Genomic DNA, 22,352 nt, shown 5'->3' with positions numbered 1-22,352 from the left:
TGCTTTGTGGTCTCAGCTGTATCTGTGTAAGTCAACACAAGGCCCATAACAGAGCAGGATCACAAGAACAGTCTAATGGGAGCTGAGCAGTAGATGCCCTTTTACTTGTGGGTGCTTGGAGCACAGTGTAGCCTTGCTCAGATGAGGCAGACCACGTTATGTCTCCTGTTGGTGGACGCAACAGGGCCCACTCACACTGATCAAAGTGTCTCCTCTTTGCATTGCTCATGGTTTTGTGCCATCCTGTGTCCGATAGATCGTGCGGGTGAGAGAAAGGCAAGAGTCTGAGTAGCTTAGCAGCAGTACATCATGAGGTCGTATCAATGCTACCATCCAGGCAAGGGCCGGAGATGGATTTCTCCTCCCCAGGTTATCTGTTGTTTCTTGTGTTCCTAGCACTCTGGGAGCATCTAGCTTGAGAGGCTTTTAGCTCTTTTTGAGTGATATGGAATTCCCAGAGCTATATTCTTATGATGTCTCTAAAATTATAGAGAGATTTGGTATTAGGACCTGGCTAACACTCTAAATACTTAATATTTTCCATTTTCCTCTCAGCAGCCTTTAGTTTTGACTTATTCTTGACATTTTCTCCCTCATTTCTCTTGGCCAGAACACCAAGTTACCAGTTGCAGATATTTCAGACAGGTGTTTGGGTACTTGGCACCGAGATCCATTGAAACAACTCAAGGGAAGGGTGAAGAACTCAAGGATTCCCCCCTTGGTTGGTATTGAAACCTCCTCCAACTGCACATAGCACATCCTGGTGTTGCAAATGAAGTTCTATACTTGCTGCTTCTTTAGACATATCCTGACCCCAGAGGGGATGAGTCCAGCGGAGACTGGGTGATGCTGGTAGAACATGTGCCATAAGGATGCTAAAGGCTTGATTCTGCTCTTCGCCTCCCGATGAGAGTCTGTGAGGTGGATGAGGATTGGAGCAAGCTGCTCCAGTGAAAGGTGTCCCTGCCTGTGGCAGGGTGTTGGAACTCGGTGAGCTTTAAGGTCCCTTCCAGTCCTAACCAGTCTGATTCTATGATAGCTGGCACTTCTGCAGAGCATGAATATATAGTTCAGTAAGAAGAAATGACTTGAAGTTTAAACAAGATATTTTGTACAAGAACAGCCTGGCATATATGATGAGTGGGAAAATACAGTCTTTTTCCTATAAAAGACTTTTATAAAACTATGGTTTTGGCAGTATTTATTTCCCGAATAGTTGGGGTCTGTCTAAAACACAGCACCTGAAAGAACATCCTCCTTAACAGCGCCTCTGCTTTGGTTTTCATTTTCTGTAAAAAGAAAATCACACTTTTTTTAAGGAAGGACAAAACCAGTTTTCCAGAGCATCCTGTATAAGAAAAATGGAATTCCTTTGCAAATGTGATGACAGAAAATTTGCAAATTGGGTTTTTATTTTCTGTGAGATTCGGAGCAACAACCTTACCGTGACCTTAAAATGTGTTTGGATGTGCGTATTCAGGTCTTATCTTGTACGTTCTTTAACGTGCCAGTGGGTTTGATTCATGTAGCTAGTTGGCTAACTTCAACAGGACTACTCATGCAAAGAAGGGTTTGGATTGGAAGCTTTTGTATTTGCCTTGTAACTCGGATAATCTTGCTACTCATTTTGTGGCTTTTCTTCAAAATGAGAGTTTTCCACATAGTCATCAACCACTTGGCTCAGCGCTTGGCTTTGGGTATTTCTGCTAGTGATTCTTTCGCACGTTAGAGATCAGTTAATGGCTACTTTTATCCGGGACTTAAATCCAAAACTGAATTAAATTTTAATAGGCATCTTTAGGACTAATGTTGGAGCAAGAACAGGTCCCTGTAGCTTTGAGTTTACAGGTACCTATTGCCACATCTAGTGTACAGCTGCCTACGTCTGTACATTCAAAACCAAAACACCCTTGTGTAAGCGCAAGGAAGGGGTAAAGCCTTAATAAAAGCATCTCCTTTCTTTCAGAAGACAGAGAAATGTGTGCGATACGTTTGTGGTTACTTAAATAGGGTGCTCTGTTTCAGATTAACCTTTTATCTTAGACACAAAATTAGCAGTGGTGGCACTTTCTGATGGAAAATATCTACTTGCATGCCGTACATAACACATATGTGTAAGTGCATAACATCATACGTCTTTAGGAAGGCCTGTTTCCCTGCCTTGCATTGATTCAGACACCTTAAAAAAGGGAAAAACGTGAAAAGTCCCCCTGAAATAGAAATGGGGAACGTAATCATTGAAACAATATAATGGTGACAAGTCTGAAGCAAATGGGCTGGGGGGGTGGGTTTTTTTGCCCACAAAACATTTGTGTGAGGTTGTGAATACATTTTGCTTCACCCTTCTGTCTGTTTTGTTCCAGCCCTCCTCTTGACAGCTTCGCTAACAGTTCATTTTGTTCCTGCGGTGACTAAAGAGTGGAGGAGCTGATATTTGAAGCTCTTTGTGACAGCAGAGGCCGGTGCTCAGCAGTTTGGATCTCTGCCGCCTGCTCTTCCTTGTGCTCTTTAGCTTTCTGCTTACATTGTAGGTTGCTGGAGAGTAGTAAAAGTCCCCACTGAGGGACAGGAGGCCGTGCCAGAAGTTAGAAGGGTTGGTTTCACCTTGTTGCAATAAATCACAGGGCAATCATAAGTGACGGGAAGGAGTTTGATGAAGTGGGTGAGGAACAATTGGTGGATTATTTTAGTTAAAATTACTTAGAGCCCAATCCAACTCCCACTGAAGTCAATTAAATCGTAGCTGGATCAGGGCCAGAATGAGTCAAATTCAATTATTCCTGAACTGTAAACATTTAAAAGCACATTATTATAAGGTAGTTTAGCACTTAAATTACATTAAACCAAAAGCATTTACGAAATCCCAGATGGAGAGTGTTTTATTTGTACAGCTCTATTGAAAACCCCTTTTCCTTGCGGCTGGGAGCCGGAGACCTCTTAGTGTGGTGCCCGAATCCTACAGCACCTGCCTGTTGTGAAGAGATGTCGCAGCAATTGGTACCATAGATGTATTTCTGTCTATCGGAGCCTAGCTGGCCAGAGATTGCATGGGAAAGGTGACTGAGAAGAGATTGTAGAAATCCTGGTGCTGTTTCATCTAATTGTGAGGATTTAGAGAGCTTACTTGTGTAAGTACCAGCTCAGAAAACACTCCAACTTTTGCATCAGCTCATCTCAAAACTGTAATGGTTATGGATATTCATCTTTGTCTCAGCTGAAGAATGGACAGCACCCAAAATATTAGCTAAACAGAAATAACCTCCGTGCTAAAAAGAGGGATTTATGGCTGTGTTCAAGGTTAACGACATATAGTGTTGTTCTCAGAACCTCAGCGAGATCAGCTTTTAAACTGGGATTCACAAGGCCGATTTAAGGCAATTTATGTCTTCATTTTTTTGGTTATAAATTCGAGATTGATCCTTTTCATTCTGTCCTCAGAATTTCTCCTCGCTGTCCCTTTCGAAGGCATCTCCTGCTCCTGGGAGCAGCTCGGGATTGGCAGGTCTAGGGTTTCCTGGCTTGCATTTGCAGGCTGTCTCGGGAGGTTTTAGCACCGCATCCCATCCCCAGTGCCATCCCTAAAGATGTGCCAGAAGCCTGGGGCATGGTGAGCTGTGCACGCAGCAGGGAATAGCTGTTAAGTGGGGTCATCCCCGTCTCTCGGAGGGAACTAAATTCGTCCCCGCAGACAGACGATCTCCCAGTCAACGCCAGGCGCTGAAAGGACTTGTGCAGGGCTTGGGATTGGTCTGGTTTCTTTTCTGCCTTCGTAAGCAGCTGTGTTTAAAATGAAAGATGGGGCCTGATCCTCGTTTCAACTGAGGGCACAACACGGCTCTGGCGCTGTGAAAGGTCTTTGTGGTGGATAGAAATGTCGGGTATCGGCAGAGCACCGGAGGGACAGAAAACGGGATCCGTTCAGCTGCATGCACAGTTAGCACGGGAGTGATGGAGTGTCTCCAGACCTGGTTAGCTGGCTAAATGAGCTTCCTTTTCAGCCTGGCAAACTCCGTTTGGCAAATTATTTCCTTTTCTCTTGTGCTGTCACAGTTTTCACGGTGGTTTTGCCTTTTTCTTTTGCTATCATTTTCTGTTTTGCATGTGTCTCTATGAATAGCAGGATCAGTTCATAGCTTCCAATAACACTTTCTAAAGAGATTGCGACGATGAAATAGAACTATCTGTTCTTTGGAGAAGGGTAAGAGTGGTACCCATCAGTGTTGATCGGGAGAAAGGGATACAGCCATGATAAATAGTGGTATAGGACTTCTGTGTCACAAACCCAGTTAAAAACACTGCCTGCTTTCTTCCCCATCAGGAAGCAAAGGCGCTGCCATGAAAGCAATGCAGACAACGTGATAGCAATAGATGACTGTCTGTGGCTTGGATATGTTTGAGAAAACTAATTTCTGTGATGCTTTATTTCTTCCTTCTCAATATTAGCACAAACAGTCATGTTGCAGCTTGTGAAAATGCATTAAAACCAGTTGACAGCTATTTAAAACCTGAGCATTACTATTACCTCCTCACAGATACCGACTGCCGAGTCCAGCCTAGGCGTGATGTGTTTGACTCACATTAACTCACCAGCGATCTTAACTTCAGTGTTACCTTTCAAAAAGCAAACCCAGTGATAATGGTTTTACCTGGTGATTGTATTTATTTGTGAGCAAATGCCAGTGCAATAAGAATGCTATTTTCCTGCAGTAAATTACGGGGTAGCAAATCCTTTTGGACAGTGAAAGATACAGAAAACGTTTTTGTTCATCCCAGTGCTTTGATGGCATTTTTGCTTGAAGAAAAACCATTTCCTTTAGGAAAATGTGGTGGACTCTTAATGTAGCTTTAAAACGTGGTGGACTCTCTTAATTTGTCTTCTAAAAATGTTTCTTCTCCCCAAAGGCAATTGTGGGTCATGTGCCTCCAGTAATCGATGACGATGCTGGAAATGCTTGTCCAGTTGATGACAAAGTGAATGTAAGTGTTTGAGAAGTTATTGCCTCTGGTTAAACTGGGGCCAGTTTGCACACTATGAGAAAACCCAAATACTCCTTTCCTTCCCCTCCACAAGAATTTCCTTCATTCAGCTGGCTCACTTACTACAACACACGGTAAATAGTGAGGCTCGTGTGGTTTTGCCTGCTGCGGGTTATGGCCAAATACTGCTTTTCTCAATACCTCTTGATTTACACCCCTTTTTCCAGTTCTTATTTACTCCTTCAAGTCAATAGAAGTTTTGGGTGTGTAGGAAAAGAAAAGGAATTGCATCAGACTGCATCTATCGGAACGTTTTCTGCTGAGCATTCATTTAGCCGGCAGCTTGGGGCATGCCGCTGATGGGAAGCGGGGTAACTGAACGGAGCTTATGAATCTGCAGAGCCCTTGGAAAAGCGGAGAGCTTTGCAGTGGCCGTTCGGTGCTTTGGCTTTGTCCTTGACTCACTGTGTGATGTGGAGCCAGTTACATGCTCGTCTTTCCCATTATTTAAAGGAAAGCAGTGGTTCATTGCACACCTGCGCGGAGTGGTGTAAAATCCTTTGCTAAGAAAGGCAAGAGAGACCCAAAGTAGTATGGTCAGTGGGGATTGTGTCTGTTTAACTGTGGAGGATTAATGATACACAAATTAAATCTCTTTTCCCCGCCAGAGAGGTCTGTAGGAGGGAAGGGACTTCCCAACATAAAGCATTAAGATAGGTGTTAAGATAAAGCTGTGATTATTGCTTCATAGGGGTTTCAACTCCTTCACTAGCAGTTTTTATCCATCCTTTGACTCTTTACTGGACTTCTCGCATTCTGCCCTTGCCTGCTGGGGTTTTTAAGGTGCTCCTTCACTGTCTTCCTTCCCTTTTCTCCCACCTGAGCTGCCGCCCATGGGCACAAACTGCATCTGATGAGGTTTGAGTTCAAGCCGAACTTTCGAACCCATGACGTCAAGTTGGTTTGGAATTAGGCAAAACCAGTTTGCCCATCCCTTGTTGTAAAAGGGTTAATCCTCTAAACTATTGAGAGGCAAGGGCAGGGAATTATGAAAGGAGCCCCTGTTTTATAAGCATTTGTATTGCCAGTGCTTGAATACCTGTAATAAGTAGGTTGCTGCTGTGATTAATGACTGTGTTTTACATGCTGAAGATGGATGATGTGTCCTCTTGGAGAGGCCATTTATTTTTATGTGGGCTCCTCACCCAAGCAGTACTGGAAATGAGATGTTATTGTCTTGGTGGGAGGCTGGTTCGTTCTCAACAGTTGAGTGAAAGGTGACCTGCAGAGAGGAGAAAAGGCTTAAAATGATGCCTCTTTTTTTGCCTCTCTGCAGTGTGTGCAGAGACAACTCACTTGGATTAATTTGTTTAATTCTTTTGACTCAAATACATGATGTCTCTTTTAAATTTAGATCCTCATTTTGTTCCCTCCCGCTCAGACAGGAGTCAGAATGTGTTGTCAATCGGAAACCTGATAAATTTGGAAGGGGCAAGCTATTCATATGCCTTCAACTCGCTCTGTCTTTGGTTGATGGCTTCAGTAAAGGACTAACATAATTTGAAATCTCTAGTTGTTTTGAAGCAATTTTTGTATTACAAGTTCCTGATGTTGCTTTAGTTTCAGTTGTACTTTTTTCCTCGTTTATGCCATTTTATATGTGGAAAGAAGGTGGTGGGGCAGTGCTTGTGCTGGTCTGAATACAGGAACTAGATGTAGAAGTCATCTTTTTATTAAACCAGCTCTATAGCTGTATGTGTTCAGCATTGCATCCATCTAACTTCAAGGTTTTCATTTCTGTAGAATAGCTTTATTAAGGAAAGAGGGAAAAGCACTCTGGGCTGAATTGGAGAAAATCTATTTCAAGACAGTGAAGTAGGTTGCAGTGTTCAAGTCTTTCTAAAGCTCTGCATGAACTGAAAGACTTTGGATCTGGCTTCCCAGGAGATCTTCTGGGGTGGAAACAGACAGCTGTAGGCATGGCATTGACCATAGAACCATAGAATGGTTTGGATTGGAAAGGACCTTTAGATGATCTTTGGCAGAGAATCTTGGTTTGGAACTTTAAAGCACACGAACAGACCCCTCAAACAACCAAACAGGAAGGCTGGAGGAGTTATTTTGGTTTGAAAAGCCACATGCTGCATACGTGCCTATTACCGGAGGAGTTCCTGTGGCAACACTGCCAGTTACACAACAACAGGATACACACGCGGCTTCAGTATTAACATATATATTAATGGCACCTTAAGGAATTTCGTAATCCAATGACACAGAGGAGAGCTCTCAATGCAGACCTCGTGCAGTCTGTTAATAGGAGATGTCTTCAGCCAGCTGTGAGATGGTCACACCTCTGTCTCCCTTCACGGATTCCCTTTGAGTGCTTCCCAGGCCATGCAACCACCTCACATGGTCAACATTATCACCCTCGCCTTGCCCTTGGGGAAAGCAGGACAATGAGGTTCAAGGATGTGGCTGAGATCCTGTGTTAAAGCAGTAGCAGGGTTGGAAACACTGTGCCTAATGTCCTCTTCCCCCCCAGATCTACATCTAAGTGAAGAGAGCATTCTTCTCTTGGTCCTTGATGGAGCAAGTGGGGATAAATAAAGGTGGTGGGAATGAGACAACATTCCCTTCAGCCTGGAGTTGTGTCTAACTGCACACCCACACCCGTGTGGAGGGAAGAAAGGGCTGCATTGTGTTTTGCTTATTGACTTTCCTGACTGGCATTTAAATGAGATGCTTAAGCCCGAGAGGTACTTGTGGAACATGGCAATGCTGCATTCCTCAGTGACGGGTGCGCAAAGAGAATCGGAGGTAAATAGGTGTGCTGATGGGAAGCAGAGATGAGGGATCACCCAAGCTTTGCCTCAAAGCTCTCCAAACCTCAGGGTGAGGGAGGGTTTCCCATCTGGATCCCTAAATTGTTTGTAGGGGCATGTTTATGGTTCTGTGTTGGAGCTGTCAGGAATGTGTCCTTCCATCATGTCTATCCATAATGGCATTCATTCACAATTTGAGCGCTGTAGAAACCTAATTCAGTCCCTTGTGATGATTAATTAGAGCCTATTTTCCACCCTAAGTCTAAGCTGTATTTGTCTGGAGATGTGCAAAGAGTGTCTCCTTGGCTGACTTCCTATCAGAAGCGAAAAAACCCCAGCGCACCAATGTCTGGCGTGAGCGAGGGCTCGGATTCATCGGAGACTGGGACAGCTAGAGCTCACCAACTGGAATTTCTGGCTCATCCTTCTACCAGTGCCATAGGAGGCAGCCTGGCAGCTGGGCAACCCTTGTCACCACTTTCCTGACCCAGAAGTGCTTGCATGCCCCTGAAGTGCTTTGCAGCTCGAAGGTTTTTCTCATGCAACTGCTTACTCAGGGTGTGACCAGTGTGAGAGTGCCCATCCTTGAGACATTTTTGAGCTTGCTGGTTGAGGCGAGATGAGTTTCAATAGGAGTGAAACTTGTTTTATGCTTCAGCTGAAAAGAAACGAACCACCACCCACCCTGAAACGAATGGGCTGGGTCTCAGTTACTATACATCAGACTGGTGTTGATGCTGGGGGCTCTGCAGGTTTGGGTGTAGGGTGGGTTTGGCTACTGTTAGGAGTCCTCTAGGTCCTTCTCCAGCAGTTGGCTGTTCTGCTTGTTGCTTACTGCACACCAACCCCCTATCTGCCTTATCTGCTCTGCTTGTATCTTCACCCACCGGCTGTACTCTGCGGTATAATGCTGTCATCTGACATGATCTTTCCATGATGTCTGTGGCAGTGAATGCGGCTTTCCTTGTCCTCATTAGCCTGGCTAATGAAGTGCAGATGCAGAAGTGCATCAGCTTGCCTGGAGACTGATGGAAGCATCCCGCCTCCCCGTGTCCATACTGGATAGTCACAGCTGCAGGTAGAGGCAGTGACAAAGCCAAATGACTGGGGGTTCTTGCAACACCTTCAGGTCATGACTAACTTTGTATAATGCCTACGTTATACAAAGTCAAGGAAGCTGATTTGGGATTGAAGTGGCCAGCAGTGATTTTTTGCAGTGTTGCAGGACAGTTTGCAATGAAAGCTGTCTATAAACTGGAAATTCACCTGTATTTTTGTTGTAGTGCCCAGAGAAGCTGTGGCTGCCCCATCCCTTGCAGTGTTCAAGGCCAGGTTGGATGGGGTTTGGAGCAACCTGCTCTAGTGGAAGGTGTCCCTGCCCGTCGCAGGAACATGAGCTGGATGAGCTTTAAGGTCCTTTCCAACCCAAACCACTCTGGGATTCTATGACTTCCTTTTTCTTTTCCCCGTCCAAAAAGTGAAAGCTTGGCTCTCCTTGATTCATTCTGTTTGGGTTAAGATTCAGTCCATGGGGTGACATGGGTGCGCTGTTATTTGATGTGGAGGGATTAAAAATAGCCATGCCCTGTGCCGGTGGAAGCTGTGACATAGTCTTTGTCAGCTTCTTCAACCAAAAAGATCAGGTTTGGAGGAAATCCTTATTCCAAGGTGCTATAGGCTATGATAATAGGGTTTCACCTTCCTGTGATGTGCATTATGCGTAGCTTTATTCCCTGGATGTGTCTCTCCTCCTCAGCCCAGGCATAAGAGCTGGGTGAAGATCACCAATCTAATTGGCAAACACAAAGGGGAGACAGGCTGTGAACAAAACCCGCTCGTGTCTCATTTGCATCCTTCTAAATGGCATTGTTTGTGCAGCTGTTCAGCCAAACCATCCCCAGAGTTTATTTTCGTCCATAGAGGAAACAGAGATGAGTTTTCTCTCTGTTAGGGCAGATGCAAGATCAAAGAGTCCTATAAAGCAGCTCAGAGAGACCAACCTCTCTGCTAAACATGTCCTGATGGGGGCAAGGTTATTAATAAAGCAACCCTTGAGATGATAAGCCACAGTTAGAGGAGTCAAAGACTTGGCAAAGACGTGACAGGTCTCTTTGAGGTTAACACTGGTGCTTGGTGAAGTCCCCCTTTCATTGTGTGGAGGAGAAGAGGGGGATGTCTGTGTGTTTTAAACACTGATCCACTATTCTCCCCAGAGGGAAAAAAGCACTTTCCAAAAGATCCATCAGGCCAAATTTACACAGTCTGCTGTTCAGCAACAATTGAACTCTCTTTCTTCATGTGTCACTCACCAGAGTGTTTTAGAGGCTGGGAGCAGGAAGAGGTAGTGATATTTATGGGAAGCTTTTTGCTGGAGCTCACACAAGGGTGGGCTTGAGAAACCTGAAGAGTGCTTTTGTGTGCAGGGCCAGTCAGCTGTCCAAGGCTAGTGCTTGCTTATGGCTGTTGTGACAATCATTAATGGAGCAGGAAGTAAAGGGCCGATTGGTTTACGCACACATGGCATTGTGCGTTTGAACTTGCACAGAAACTCTGAAATCCTGAGAGAGGGCAAGATTCATCCACCAAATGTGGAAGGATGTAAGAATGGTCATAATGTCAGTCCAGAGTCCATATAGACTCGAATCCTGACCAGCAAGAGATAGGGAGCACTGTAAAGAACAGAACGTGACGTATCCTTCCACTAAAACTGTACCCTCTCAGCTCTGTTTCTTCATCCAAGTCCAAATCCTGGTCCTTGACCAGTGATACCATCCGGACAGAGGGTTGGATTTGGACTCCTACGTTTCTTCCCCATGTCCCAAGATGTCTGGTCGTCTGGCCATCATTAGGAAAGACATCTTAAACTTCAGCACCCTGAAAGCTGTGTCATCTTGGTGCAGTGTTTTTCCTCCACCCCAATAGAGGTGACCAGAGACTGCCTATAAATCTATTCTAGCTGTTTGATTCTGTAATCTTTTGGCTACTTTTCTTGCTAAACCTGGATCCAGTGAGTAATGAGCTCTAGAGTTGAGTCTTATCCTTGGTAATGAAGGGAACACTTGGCTGAAGTATTTAACATGACTTAGTTCAAAAGCAAAAGCTTCAGCTTGAAGTTGGCTTAGTGGAGCCAGAGCATCCCTTGATACAGACACTGTAAATGAGCTGGTGGCTTGTATCCCAACAACTTTCCTGCACCATCTGGGCGCTCTCCTTTATGGAGATCATAAAGGACATCAGATATCCTTTATGGAGATCATAAAAGACATCAGATATCCTTTATGGCGATCATCTTTACTTCTCTGAGACTCGTGTGGCCTGGTCTTAGAGCTCCCTCAGAGTTCAAACTGTAAGGGGCTGGACTGCAGGTTCATGTCCAAACCCACCAATCCATTTGGATCTGTTTCCTGTCATGATGGCCTTGGGCCCAGATATCCTAATAGGAGATATTAGGACAGATCTACTTGGGTTCAGAGCACTTGCTTTCCCACTGAGTAGGATTGAAAGGGATCATCTGCTCAAGATGAGGAGTCTCAGGCAGAATCCTTTTCCTCTGTCCTCAAAGATCAGCAATTCTCAGAGCCATGCTCGAAATGGATTTGAGTCAAAACCTTCAAGAGGCAGGTTGCTGTTTGAATACGTGAAGCAGGATAATTCAGAATAGAGCAGTGGTGCGTGTTGTTCTGATTCATCCTCCGCTGATGAAGCCGGAGTGCTATTACATTTGCTCCAAAGGATTTCTTGAGTGCTGGCCAAATCGAAGCTTTAAATGCTTCTCTAAAAAAGTAATAATCTTCTTTATATATAAATTTTCCTCTTCACTGAGGATCTGACAAGGTCCTGGCACACTCCGCTGTTTGACAGACAGCCTGGAAGAAAGGGAAGGAGAACAACGCATAGCACCAAGGAGGTGCTTGCTTCCACCTTTCCAGCAGTTCAGAAGCTCAGCAGTGCTATCCTGTGATAACAGGAAGCAGAGTGATTCGCCCCAGGATAGCAGCACCCCCAGGGCTCCCAGTTCAACATGAATTCCTATCTCCTGCCCCACCAGTACAGCCCTCAGCAACACCAGTTTGGTAGAGTGGTTATCGCCAGCCCTGCCAGAAGAACCCTGGTGCCATGCTTTAGGGATCTGGCATCCCTGGAGACACTGGCACTGTGGGTGAGTGTTTGGGTTGTGGTTATAAGGTTATAATCACCCCGCATCCACATCCTGCCTCTGGAGCAGGGAGTGAGGCAAGTTCTCCTTCAGGCTCAGCGCCTGTTCAGGGCCAATTACTGACTGCGCGTACAGTGCCTTAAACATGTGAAAAAGCACAACATGAGCATCAAATGTCATTATTAAGTGAGGATTAATTATCTTTCTGGTTGGTTTTTGTGCAGGCCTGCGGCACGCATGCTTCACATGCATTCACGCTTATTCATTACTGTTATTATGGAGAAGTTAGACTGAAACATTACGTTGATGAATCGCTAACGGGGACAGGCTTGGAAGGGAAAACCTGGGTCTCACTGAGGAAACGGGGCTCAGCTGCATGGTAAGAGATGCTTTGAGGAGGAGCGTTTAGCTGTAATACATTACATTCAATTGAAGTCAGCATTTACGGACACCAGTGGTTTTGTTTGCAACTGATATAGCTGGAAACCCACTCAAAACCAATACAGGGACTGTGCTCTAATGTGCCTGGGGAAGGTGAAATGGGACGCACGGATGAGCCCTATTTTTCACCCAGCTAAGAAGCTGTTGTCAGAAATCACCATTTGAAAAGGTGCTGCTTTCCCCCCCCACTTCCACTTGGTTCATCACAGAAGGTGCAGACTCCCGAGGAACTGGCCTTCAGCTCTCCAAAAAAGGATCATTTTAGCTGTGCTAAAATTAGCTGCACTGATTTTTTTCCTTTCTTCTCTGTTTTCCTTCTGTGGACACAGGCGGGTGAAATCCTGGCTCCACTGGAGCTGATGGGCATTTTGCCATGGACTTGGATTCTTCCACAAGGGAGAGAAGCCATTTGCTACCAAGGGGTCTTCTGGCCGTGTAGCTGGGCTGCCTTTAGTATAGCAAGTCTCATAGTCTTTGTCAGGCTATTATAGTTCATTCAGTTGAAGTGGAAATGGGATGCAGTGTGAACTGCACCTGCAGTCTTTGAGGAGCACTTAGACTTCACTCCAGGGAGTCTCGCTGCGTGCTGTTTCGGAGCACCACGGTGTCTCCTCATGCTCCGGCTCTGCACTTCGGTTTCAGGGAAGAAAGCTTTGCTTTCCTGTAGCCACTGAGGCACTGCTGATTCCCATGGAAATATCTGCCCTGTGCATTTGGGCTGAGTCTTGAGTTCTTTTTGGAAGCCTTCAAACCCTTCACCTCTGCTCATATGCAGAGCCTTTAGCTTATCTATGAAAGGTTTCCTCATGTAACCAAAGAAAAAGAGAGCTAGTAGGAAAAGAAACAAAACCAAAGACAAATCTCATCTCCCAAAGTGGCACTAACTCTCAGGTGACCGAGCTTTGGATGCTGAGATGCTGGAGAAAAGGAATGGCAACCAAGATAACTCTCAAGCCTTCCCAGTTCCAGCATTCCTATTTAATATGCAATAGGCAAGAAAGATCAGATTATAGAGCTGAAGAATGGCACTTCAAAAGGGTCAGAGGATCCCATGCAGGTTTTCCAGTTATTTCAGTTCTCAACGAGGGTAGGCTCTGTAGGGTTGTTGTACAGTACAAGTGGAAAGAATGAGAAGAGAATCAATGTCTGCACTGCTGATAGGAAGGATTCCTGATGAATTATCTGTCACCACCTTTCTGGCCGAGCTTTGTTTGATAGGGATGCTAAAAACCTTGACATCCATAATTAGGTACCACCTCTGAGCTTGAGGCTCGGTTGACTTGTGCAGGGGACAGCTTCAGGAAGACTGTGGCCATGCCTGGACTTGCAGCCCGTTAAGAGGACACAAAGAGGGGTAGCTAGCTCTGAAAGCCCATCTGCATCAGCGTGTTGCAAGGACTGCGCTGTGCAAATACACCCAACTCATGTCTTGGAAACTGTCAGGCTGTCAACACATTGTTCACAACCTAATTAGCCCACCTCTCCTCAGGCCATAATTAGCTCAGGTGCAATCATAGCCTGGCACGGCTGTGCTGCTTCCCATTCGGGAGACAGCATCCTGGATCTGTGCACAGCACCATGCTGCAGAGCATAAATGGCACCCAGGTAATCTTGTAACTTAGGATCCAAGTGTTTGTTAATGGCAGCACTCCAGTGGGCATCCGGGAAGGGACTATTTACCCTTCCTGGAGTCCTGGTTATTTCCCTTGAACCTTTTCCTAAGCACTTGTTCCCAAGGGGAAATGAATTTGCCTGGTATATGCACAACCCGTTGCTGTTCTTTTTCCTTTTGCCTTTATGTCCTTATCAAGGCACTTGGTGGAGCACAGCACTGATCTTGGAAGAACCTGATGCAGGCTGCCTTCTCATAGTCATAATGTGGAGCTTAAGGAAGACATTAAGAGTAAATGCGTGTGGGGTTTTACTTACACGGTGGGTTAAGGGGAGGGTTTTGTGTGTTATTGGGTAATATAACACATGGGGTATGGTCTACCCTGAGAGCAGGAATTGCTTCACTACCCTCAGTGGGGTTTCTGATGGGCAAGAGAGGTGACAGGTCCACGCAGTGGTGCCTGAGGAAGCTGAGGAGAAAGAGCACAGCCCTTGCTGAAGGTCTTGTTAGGTCTCTGGTCCATTGACCTAGCTCTAGCAACCATAAGGCAAAGGAGCCCACACCAACCTGAGAGGACATCCTGTGTCCTGGGGCGCACAGTGGGTATTTGGCCGGTGTCTTTAACCAGTTGGGTCCTGAGTTTCTGGACTGTACCAGGTCAGTGGGAATGGCCTGGCTGGCAAATGTCTACTTTTGGGGATCTGTGGTGGATAAAGTAGATGTAATGCCCTGTCCCCTAAACCAGCTCTATGGTTCGACTCATTCTCGATGCTTCCTTGCTGCTTTTGCCTCCTTTGCTTCGGTCCTTCCAGTAGGCTGCCCGTTCCTTCAGCAAAATGAAGTTCTTTCCCAAATGAACTCAACTCCTTCTTGGTTTGCTTTTGTTTTGACACTCAGGAGACGACAGATTTATAGACCTTCCTGAGTCGTAAGTTCGTTTTCTTTCATTATTTACCTTTCACTGCAGCCTGTTCTGAGTGAGATTTCATTCTGCCTCTGAGCGGGGCTGCCCTGCCAAGAGGAGCTTACCCATAAATCATTCCTTCCTTTTCCTTCCTTTCCAAACCAGCATTAGCTGAATTTGCCTAGGAGGAAAATTGTTCTGCCATTGCCGGCAGTCAAACAGTGCAATTAATTAGTGCTTTCCCTTTTCTCTTCCCTCCGGTCTGTCGTCTGATGGGCTTGAAAGTCAGCCAGGGAGGAGGGGAAAGGGGGAAAAGGAGGGGAAAATATGTGTTTGAAGTATTTCTTTTTAATTAAAAGGCAATCTGGTGTCGTGGTGGTACCGACTGCGTCATGTCTGGTGCTCAGAATATGTCCCAGAGTAGAATGGTTTGAGTTGGAAGGGACCTTAAAGCTCATCCAGTTCCAAACCCTGCCACAGGCAGGGACCCCTTCCACTGGAGCAGCTTGTTCCAAGCCCCTGTGTCCAACCTGGCCTTGAGCACTGCCAGGGATGGGGCAGCCACAGCTTCTCTGGGCACCCTGTGCCAGCGCCTCAGCACCCTCACAGGGCAGAGCTTTTGCCTAAGAGCTCATCTCAATCTAACACTTGACTGTGCTGCCTCTTGATTGTTTTAGGTGGAAACAGCAAAGTGCTCGGTGCGTGTTGCTGCCTTAATTCCTCCTTTTCTGTCTTTTTGGGGCTTCGTTTTGGTTTTCAAGCACAAAGGAGCAGTGGGTCAGGATTGGAATAGGTGCTCAGGCACAATGCAGAAGTTTGGGTTTAGCTGAAGCTGTTCTGAAAGGCAGGGCACTCCATTTCCATTCCATCCCGTTTTGGGAGACAGAGCATGTCACAACAGTGCTGAGCAGACAAGAGCTGCTTGCCAGCATTTAATTTGTTGAAGATTAAGAAATTATCCCATTCTCACCATACCGTTTGAATTCTGGGGGATGTGGAACTTAGATCTAGCCTCAGATTTCATAGCCTTTGGAAGCAAAGGCTTTATCAGGGTAAGAACTGTATGGATGGTTTAAGGGGCGTCATGTTAATAGTGTACCTAGAGACAATGGGCTGGCTCAACTCCAGCTACCTTTGATCTCTGGGATGACTATATCCAGAAGAGGACATTGAACTTAGGCTTGTTTCTTCGTGATATAGCAACTAGCTAGGGCACTGTGGAGGCTCTTTCTGGTTTCCTCTACCTGCAAGGAGAGTTCAGTGCTGAAGCATTGCCCCTTTTCTGGCCAGCAACAACCTCAACCCTTTTCTCTAAAAGCTGTCCTTATCCTGTGCCCTACCCATCCTGTGTCCTCATCAGGCTGAGGGCAGAAAGCTGAGAAGTCTTGTACACGGCTGGGCTGAACATCAGCAGATGCCTTCATTGTTTACAGTGGTTTCTAAAAGCACCGTCGCAACTGTTAGGGTCAAACCATAAGCAAAGGCTTCTCTTTCAAGCACAAATGATAAACAAATCCAAGACACTTGGTGTCAGCAGCCTCCCCAATCTGTTCACCACCTGGAGCTCGAGGCAACCCAGCAGTTGCCTCTACTCCTAGTAGCGCAGGAGTAGAACAGCAGTAAGGAAATCAGTGTCCTGACGTGGGCACCAAAAATAAGCCCGTGCTGAGCTTTTCTGAGCACTTGGCCAGCTCACAGCTGCTGGCTGCTGAATGTTTGGGAAATGTATCCCCCCATTCAGGTGCTCAGCACTTGGAAGCGTGGACCTGAACAACTCCAATGCTCCAATGTCATCTGCTTCTCTAAACCCAGCCAATTCTGCTCTGCAGGACCAGCCATGTTCTCGCTGCCCATCGTGGAAGGAGTGAAGCACTTCTTTTGTTCCCCATCCTACCTGATTGTTAGGAAAATAGCCTGAAGACACTTCCCTCTGCTTGACTGAGGCAGATCTTAAGCTTTGGGACCATTATAGCAAGCCTCCCCCTACTCCAGGCAGTCCCACATGCTGTTTCCATGCCGTACAGGAAAGCAAATATCCCTGATATTTGAGCAACCTGGTCTAGTGGAAAGTGTCCCTGCCTATGGCAGGAGGTTGGAACTGGATGAGCCTTAACGTTCCTTTCCAAACCATTGGTTCTATGATTCTGATTGCTCTGATATCAAATACCTGTTGCTGATCTCCCTTGAAGAGGGTTCCTTGTAAGAATGCCTTTGGTTTTGGTCACTTTGAGCGTTGCAGGGGCTTCTGAGCTCTGCTGATTTATTACTCCTTAGTAATCTTGTGGTTTATGGAGAGCCGTACTACAAATATACAGGGGTACAAGGGTAAAAGTATCAACTAACCAGTGATCTGGTGCCAAAAGCCACCCGTAAGCAAGGACAGGTTTCAGGCTGTGAGATAAGGCTCAGAGAATGAACCTGCAGAGGAGCAGGAGCTCTGTGATGGGATGGTTTGAATCAGGACCCCCTAACAGCAGGATAAGGGGATGCAGTAAGACAGGATCCCCTCCTTTAAGGTATGTAAAGCTTGGGCATCACTTTTCAGTCTCCTTATGCAGAGCAGGTTGGAACTGGGGTCTGTGAAGTCTCTTCTCATTTAGCCTCTGTGAACAAGAGCAGAAGAGCCAAATCCCATTGACAAACCTCATCGCTCCCCTAGGAACATCTCTTATGGTAAAGGTGGCTTCAGGTTCCTGCAAAGGACTTCTGGATATAGGCTATGGGAGCTGGATCTGTTTTACCTTTTGCGTAGCTGGGTACATGAATATCAGTGAGGGCAGCATTAGTAGCGTAAAGCAAAAGCCAGGGCACTCTATCCCAATGCATGGTCTTGGAGCAGCCACCGAGGTTTTAGATTGAGGCAGAATTCCTGGCAGGGTCCTTGGTGATGCTGTAGGACAGCTGCAAAAGAGCTGCAGAAAGAAAAGGTCGATTTTTGCACCAGCCAAAGGTTGCCTGGAAATTCCGATATCATCTCTCAAGAGCTTCTTTGGTGCTTTGTTTTAAAATCAATGGAGACAGCTTGATATTTGGCATTGCAGAGATGTGGAGGAGAAAGCAAGGCTTAAACCCCAGTCCGCCTAAACCCCAGTTTGCAATCCCAGTCTTGTTTAAATCCCAGTCTGCTGGGATTTAAAGCGTTTTGGCAGTAGTTTTCCAAGCTTGCTTTGTAGGTGGCTGGATTTTGCACAGCTTGCAATGGTTGTGGAGGGAAGTGATAATCAATAAGCTTTGTGATTCCTTGACGTACTCGGTGCCTGGGACCTGATTTGTGCCATTGCAACCCTTCACTCAGGGGAGGAGGGTAAGAATACCCTCATATAGGTGTATATATATGCTGATGACCTTACATTATATATATATAAGGTCATCAACAGGCCAAACTGACAGCTCCTTACTTCCACTGCAACAAGTTACTCACCAAAATAAAGTCATTGAGGCCTACAGATCATTTTCATTAGTGGTGATTCACATGAAGAGTTGCCCAGTCAGGCCTGCTGGTGCAAGGTGTTCCTTTCCACAACACCATTTATCTAAAGATCTCGGAATCCTTTATGTACATTCAATTTTAATCCATGTTTTACCTCCAGTGGAGTAGGTAAGGAGGGCTGCTTCCATCCTGCAAATGAGGCCAACGGAGGTACAGAGCAGCCCAAGGCTGTGCAGTTTGGTTGCAGAGTTGTAGGGAGTACTCTTGTGCACTGAGCAGAGACCTGTCTATAGCTGTAAATTCAGGTCTGCTGTGAATCAGAACTTCCTGTAGTGTTAGGGGACATTTAGATTTGTCACCCCAGAATGGCCCTCGCCTTCAGGGACTGGAGGAGAATGGCTGGTTTGGCTTTAGGGCTGCTATCAACTGGTTGGATGTGGAGTTAAGAGTCAGTGAAGAGCTTTGCTTCTGATCTGTTCATCCTCATCTGCCTGTATGGTCAGTGTAGACAGCAGAGGATGAAAGTGTGCCTCATCTATCTGGTTAGTAGGTAACCCTCAGTTGCCTACTAAAGGATGAGAGGAGTTGTGACTCGAACTCCACTGTCTGTTGCTTGTAAGGGAAGAATAGGTAATTATCTTAAGTGAACCCCATGCTAGTGTTCAGAGAGAAGCAGACTTGCAGGAACGGGGGTAGATGTCATCGTTTGCTTGGAATTTAATCTCTTGTGGCAATCAGATGACTTCAATGGCGAGTGTTATAATAGCTACTAAAAAACTAGTCATCAATGGAAGCACAGGCCTTCCTTTCCCTGTACTAGAGATATGCACGTCAAGATGCCCAGCCCAAGGAAACCTATGAAGGGAGAAGGAACAGATCCAGAGAGGGAATTGATTTGCTTGTGGTCATTAGGGCAGAGTCGGGAAAGGTATTCCTCTCTCCCTACTCTCTCCAGTGCTCCCATTACCACACTGCCACTGAACTGGCCTTTATCCCCCTCTGTTTCCTCCCCTGCCAGGCTCCCCTTCTCTGCGGGCGTACCCTCTCATCTCCGTCATCGCCCGGCAGCCCTCCGTGGTCCCTCACCTCGTCCCTGCTGCCACCAGCTCCCGCGTGCTGCCGGCCCAGACCCCATCGGGCACTGCCAGCTCCGAGGCACCAGCCAGTGAGACCCATGGCAGCAGCGAGTCGGAGGCAGAGCAGCCCACACCTCGGCTGAAGAAGCCACGCCGGAGCAGGACCATCTTCACTGAGCTCCAGCTGATGGGCTTGGAGAAGAAGTTCCAGAAGCAGAAGTATCTCTCTACCCCTGACAGGTAGGTCAGACTCTTACACTAGGAAAAGGGATGAGCTAAAGGGCTGCTCTGGACCTGCTCAGCTCTTCCCATCCTTACTGTAGTGTGCTGCCTTCTGGTTCCACAAAGATGCCTCTGCCATTGGCCAGTGGGTAGGTGACCAGACTCAATTCCAAGGCTTTTCTTGGGATAGATAACTTTTCCACAGATAGATTATCTCAATGGAAAGGCCACATGGTGATGTATGTGCTTGCTAGCAGGCATCCATGCTCAGGGACAGGCAAAGTACTGAACAGAAGGAACTGGGTCTTTCCCATTCCTGCTGCTCATGACAGAAAGGTGAAGCCTGTCTGCCACACTTGGGCAGCAATTCAGTGAGAAGGTGGTGGCTTTTCCAGCAGCTCGGAAAACACATCCGAGGTTGCAGAGAGTTGAAAGCTACCTTGCCCTTGTGAAGGCACTTGCAAGTACGTTGTCTTTTTGAAGGAAAAGGGAAGTTCTTGGGGACTACTTGGTACCATGTGGAGAAACCAGACTACGGAGAGGCTTTAGCTTTTTGAAGAGGCTTTGGATCCTATTCTGCAAATTGAAATGATGGGAGAAAGACCTGTCCAATTCCTATGAGGTCTGTAAACCTAGAGAGGGTTTGGAAGGTACACCAGGCCTTGAACTCCACAGGTGCCAGTGCTCCAGTATTTAACTTGAAGATGACATTCTCTGCTCATTCTGCCTGTCACCAAATTGCACCGGCTTGGCCAGGCCGTATCACACAGTGTCAGAGCTCCTAATGCTCCTGTGCTGACTCCTCACAGCTTCACATAACCAGGTGGTTGACCCTGTTGATGAAGCACTCGAGGCTGTTAATTAATATTATCATATGACTGTTCCTTGGCTTTGGACATGTTTGAGGCTGATGAGCAATTCCTGTCCATGTACCACTTCCCCTCTGTTTGTTTCCTTGGGTTTCTAGGCAATGCTGGTTACCCTAATGTGTGTGGCAAGAGCTGGTAACAGGTCACAAAGTATGATCAGACATGTGCACTGAGGCAAGAAGAATGAGTCAAGCAGGTTTTGTCTGTCAACTCATGGCTGGAAACGTGATAGCAAAGCGATGGGTTGTGATTCGGGTACAAGACTGTACCCGTGGCAGAGCAACTGAAGCACCTGGTTCAGTAGCAGAAAGGGAATGCAGCACAACAGGGTAATGCCTCTCTGCTAGATTCTCCTTTTCACATAACAGTGTCTTGAAGTCAATGGGATATCTCTCAGATGTTAAGTAGTGGCATAGGCAGTGGGCAGACCAAGCCTGTAGGTCTGGAGTGAATCCACAGTGGGGGCGAGCCATGAATCCATGCGTGAGTTCGACAGCAAGCTGCTGCGGGTATGTAGGTGTTTGTGAATAGGAGGGTGAGTCTATTGCCCTAAGAGCCCACCTGAAACTGAAGTTTCATTATGGAAAACTTGGCCTTGATGGTTTGTTTTACCCTATCCAAAGGTCAGGAATGACTTGCCAGGAAGCTCACGCAGTCCAGAACACATTGGAACGTGGCTCTGGGCTGGAGCTGTCCCACCTGCAGGACTTGCGTGACTCTATGGGGCCCTTACCCAGCGTGGCTGAGGATTTCCAGCTCCATCCGTTGCGCAACTCCATGACAAAACTGCCAGATGCATGGAGCTATCACCTGTGGGGAAGGATAAAGAGTTACTTTGAGCTGCATTTGCTTCATATCCTGGGTTTTAATATAGAAATAATGAATGGTCTCGGAGGAGCTTGCATAGGTTGGAGATTTGTGGAGGATGAATCAGGATTATGGGCTGTCTGCCACATATAGCCTTAAGCTAAGCACGCAAATAATAAATTCATTTATAAGCCTGAATTGCCTATAATAGCAGAATGCAGAAGGAATTCATAGATTTAGATGTACTACTACTCTGTGAGAAATGAGAAAGTATTAATACCCCTATTATGTGGGTAGTGAAGAAGAAATAGGATGCAAAGAGCAGACTGATGCTGAGTGTCTTGGTTCTTAGGTGGTTGCTTCAGACACCATAGACCTGTTTATCAGGGCTGTGGTGTACCAGCAACTGTGCCAGAGCATCTCAGCTCTTCTTGTCCTCTGTCAACTCTTTTCAGTGTCTCTTTTGTCTCCAAGGTTGGACTTAGCCCAGTCGCTGGGGCTGACACAGCTGCAGGTGAAGACGTGGTACCAGAACCGTAGGATGAAGTGGAAGAAAATGGTAAGTGGTTCATTCCATCATCCTTAAGAACGGATCTGGAAGCTGAGCACGGTGTCAGTGACCTGTGTCTGTTGAGATCCAGTTTTGGTTTATTCTTGGTCACTTTCCTTAGAGACATTCCTTGTTCTTCAGGTATTCATCCTGCAGCCTGGTGGGCTAGAGGGGCCCTTAGGCAGTAGAAAGGATACAAAGCAAAGGGGTGAAAGAAATGAAGACAGAACAGAGGGAAGAACCAAAATATCTCCCTCTGCACTTTTAGCATCCCTGGGCTGTTAATGCTTGTGCGATAGGTTATGTGCATAGACAAAAAGGATTGTGCTGTTCCATGGAAACCAGTGCAGTTTTGAGAGCTAATATCATTAGTTCTTGCTTTTCATATCTTCATGTCTTTCACTTCTTCACAGCTTCGTGGCCCTTTTCCAGTTAAAATGCTTTTAGAAAGGACAAGTGTCCAATAAATCCTGGTGGAAACCATGA

At 46.3% G+C, this 22,352-nt stretch overlaps 1 protein-coding gene across 1 annotated transcript in view; it reads left to right on the top strand.

The window, feature by feature from the left end:
- BARX2 (BARX homeobox 2) overlaps positions 1 to 22,352 on the top strand; it is a 32,241-nt gene that overhangs the window by 8,207 nt on the left and 1,682 nt on the right. The window contains exons 2-3 of the mRNA XM_065697270.1: positions 19,361 to 19,658; positions 21,791 to 21,875. Coding sequence (XP_065553342.1) covers positions 19,361 to 19,658; positions 21,791 to 21,875 — 383 coding nt within the window. The remainder of the gene's footprint in view (positions 1 to 19,360; positions 19,659 to 21,790; positions 21,876 to 22,352) is intronic.

This window comes from Lathamus discolor, chromosome 17 (assembly GCF_037157495.1).
Source record: "Lathamus discolor isolate bLatDis1 chromosome 17, bLatDis1.hap1, whole genome shotgun sequence".
Taxonomy (NCBI): domain Eukaryota; kingdom Metazoa; phylum Chordata; class Aves; order Psittaciformes; family Psittacidae; genus Lathamus; species Lathamus discolor.
This window is presented reverse-complemented; position numbering and strand designations above follow the sequence as displayed.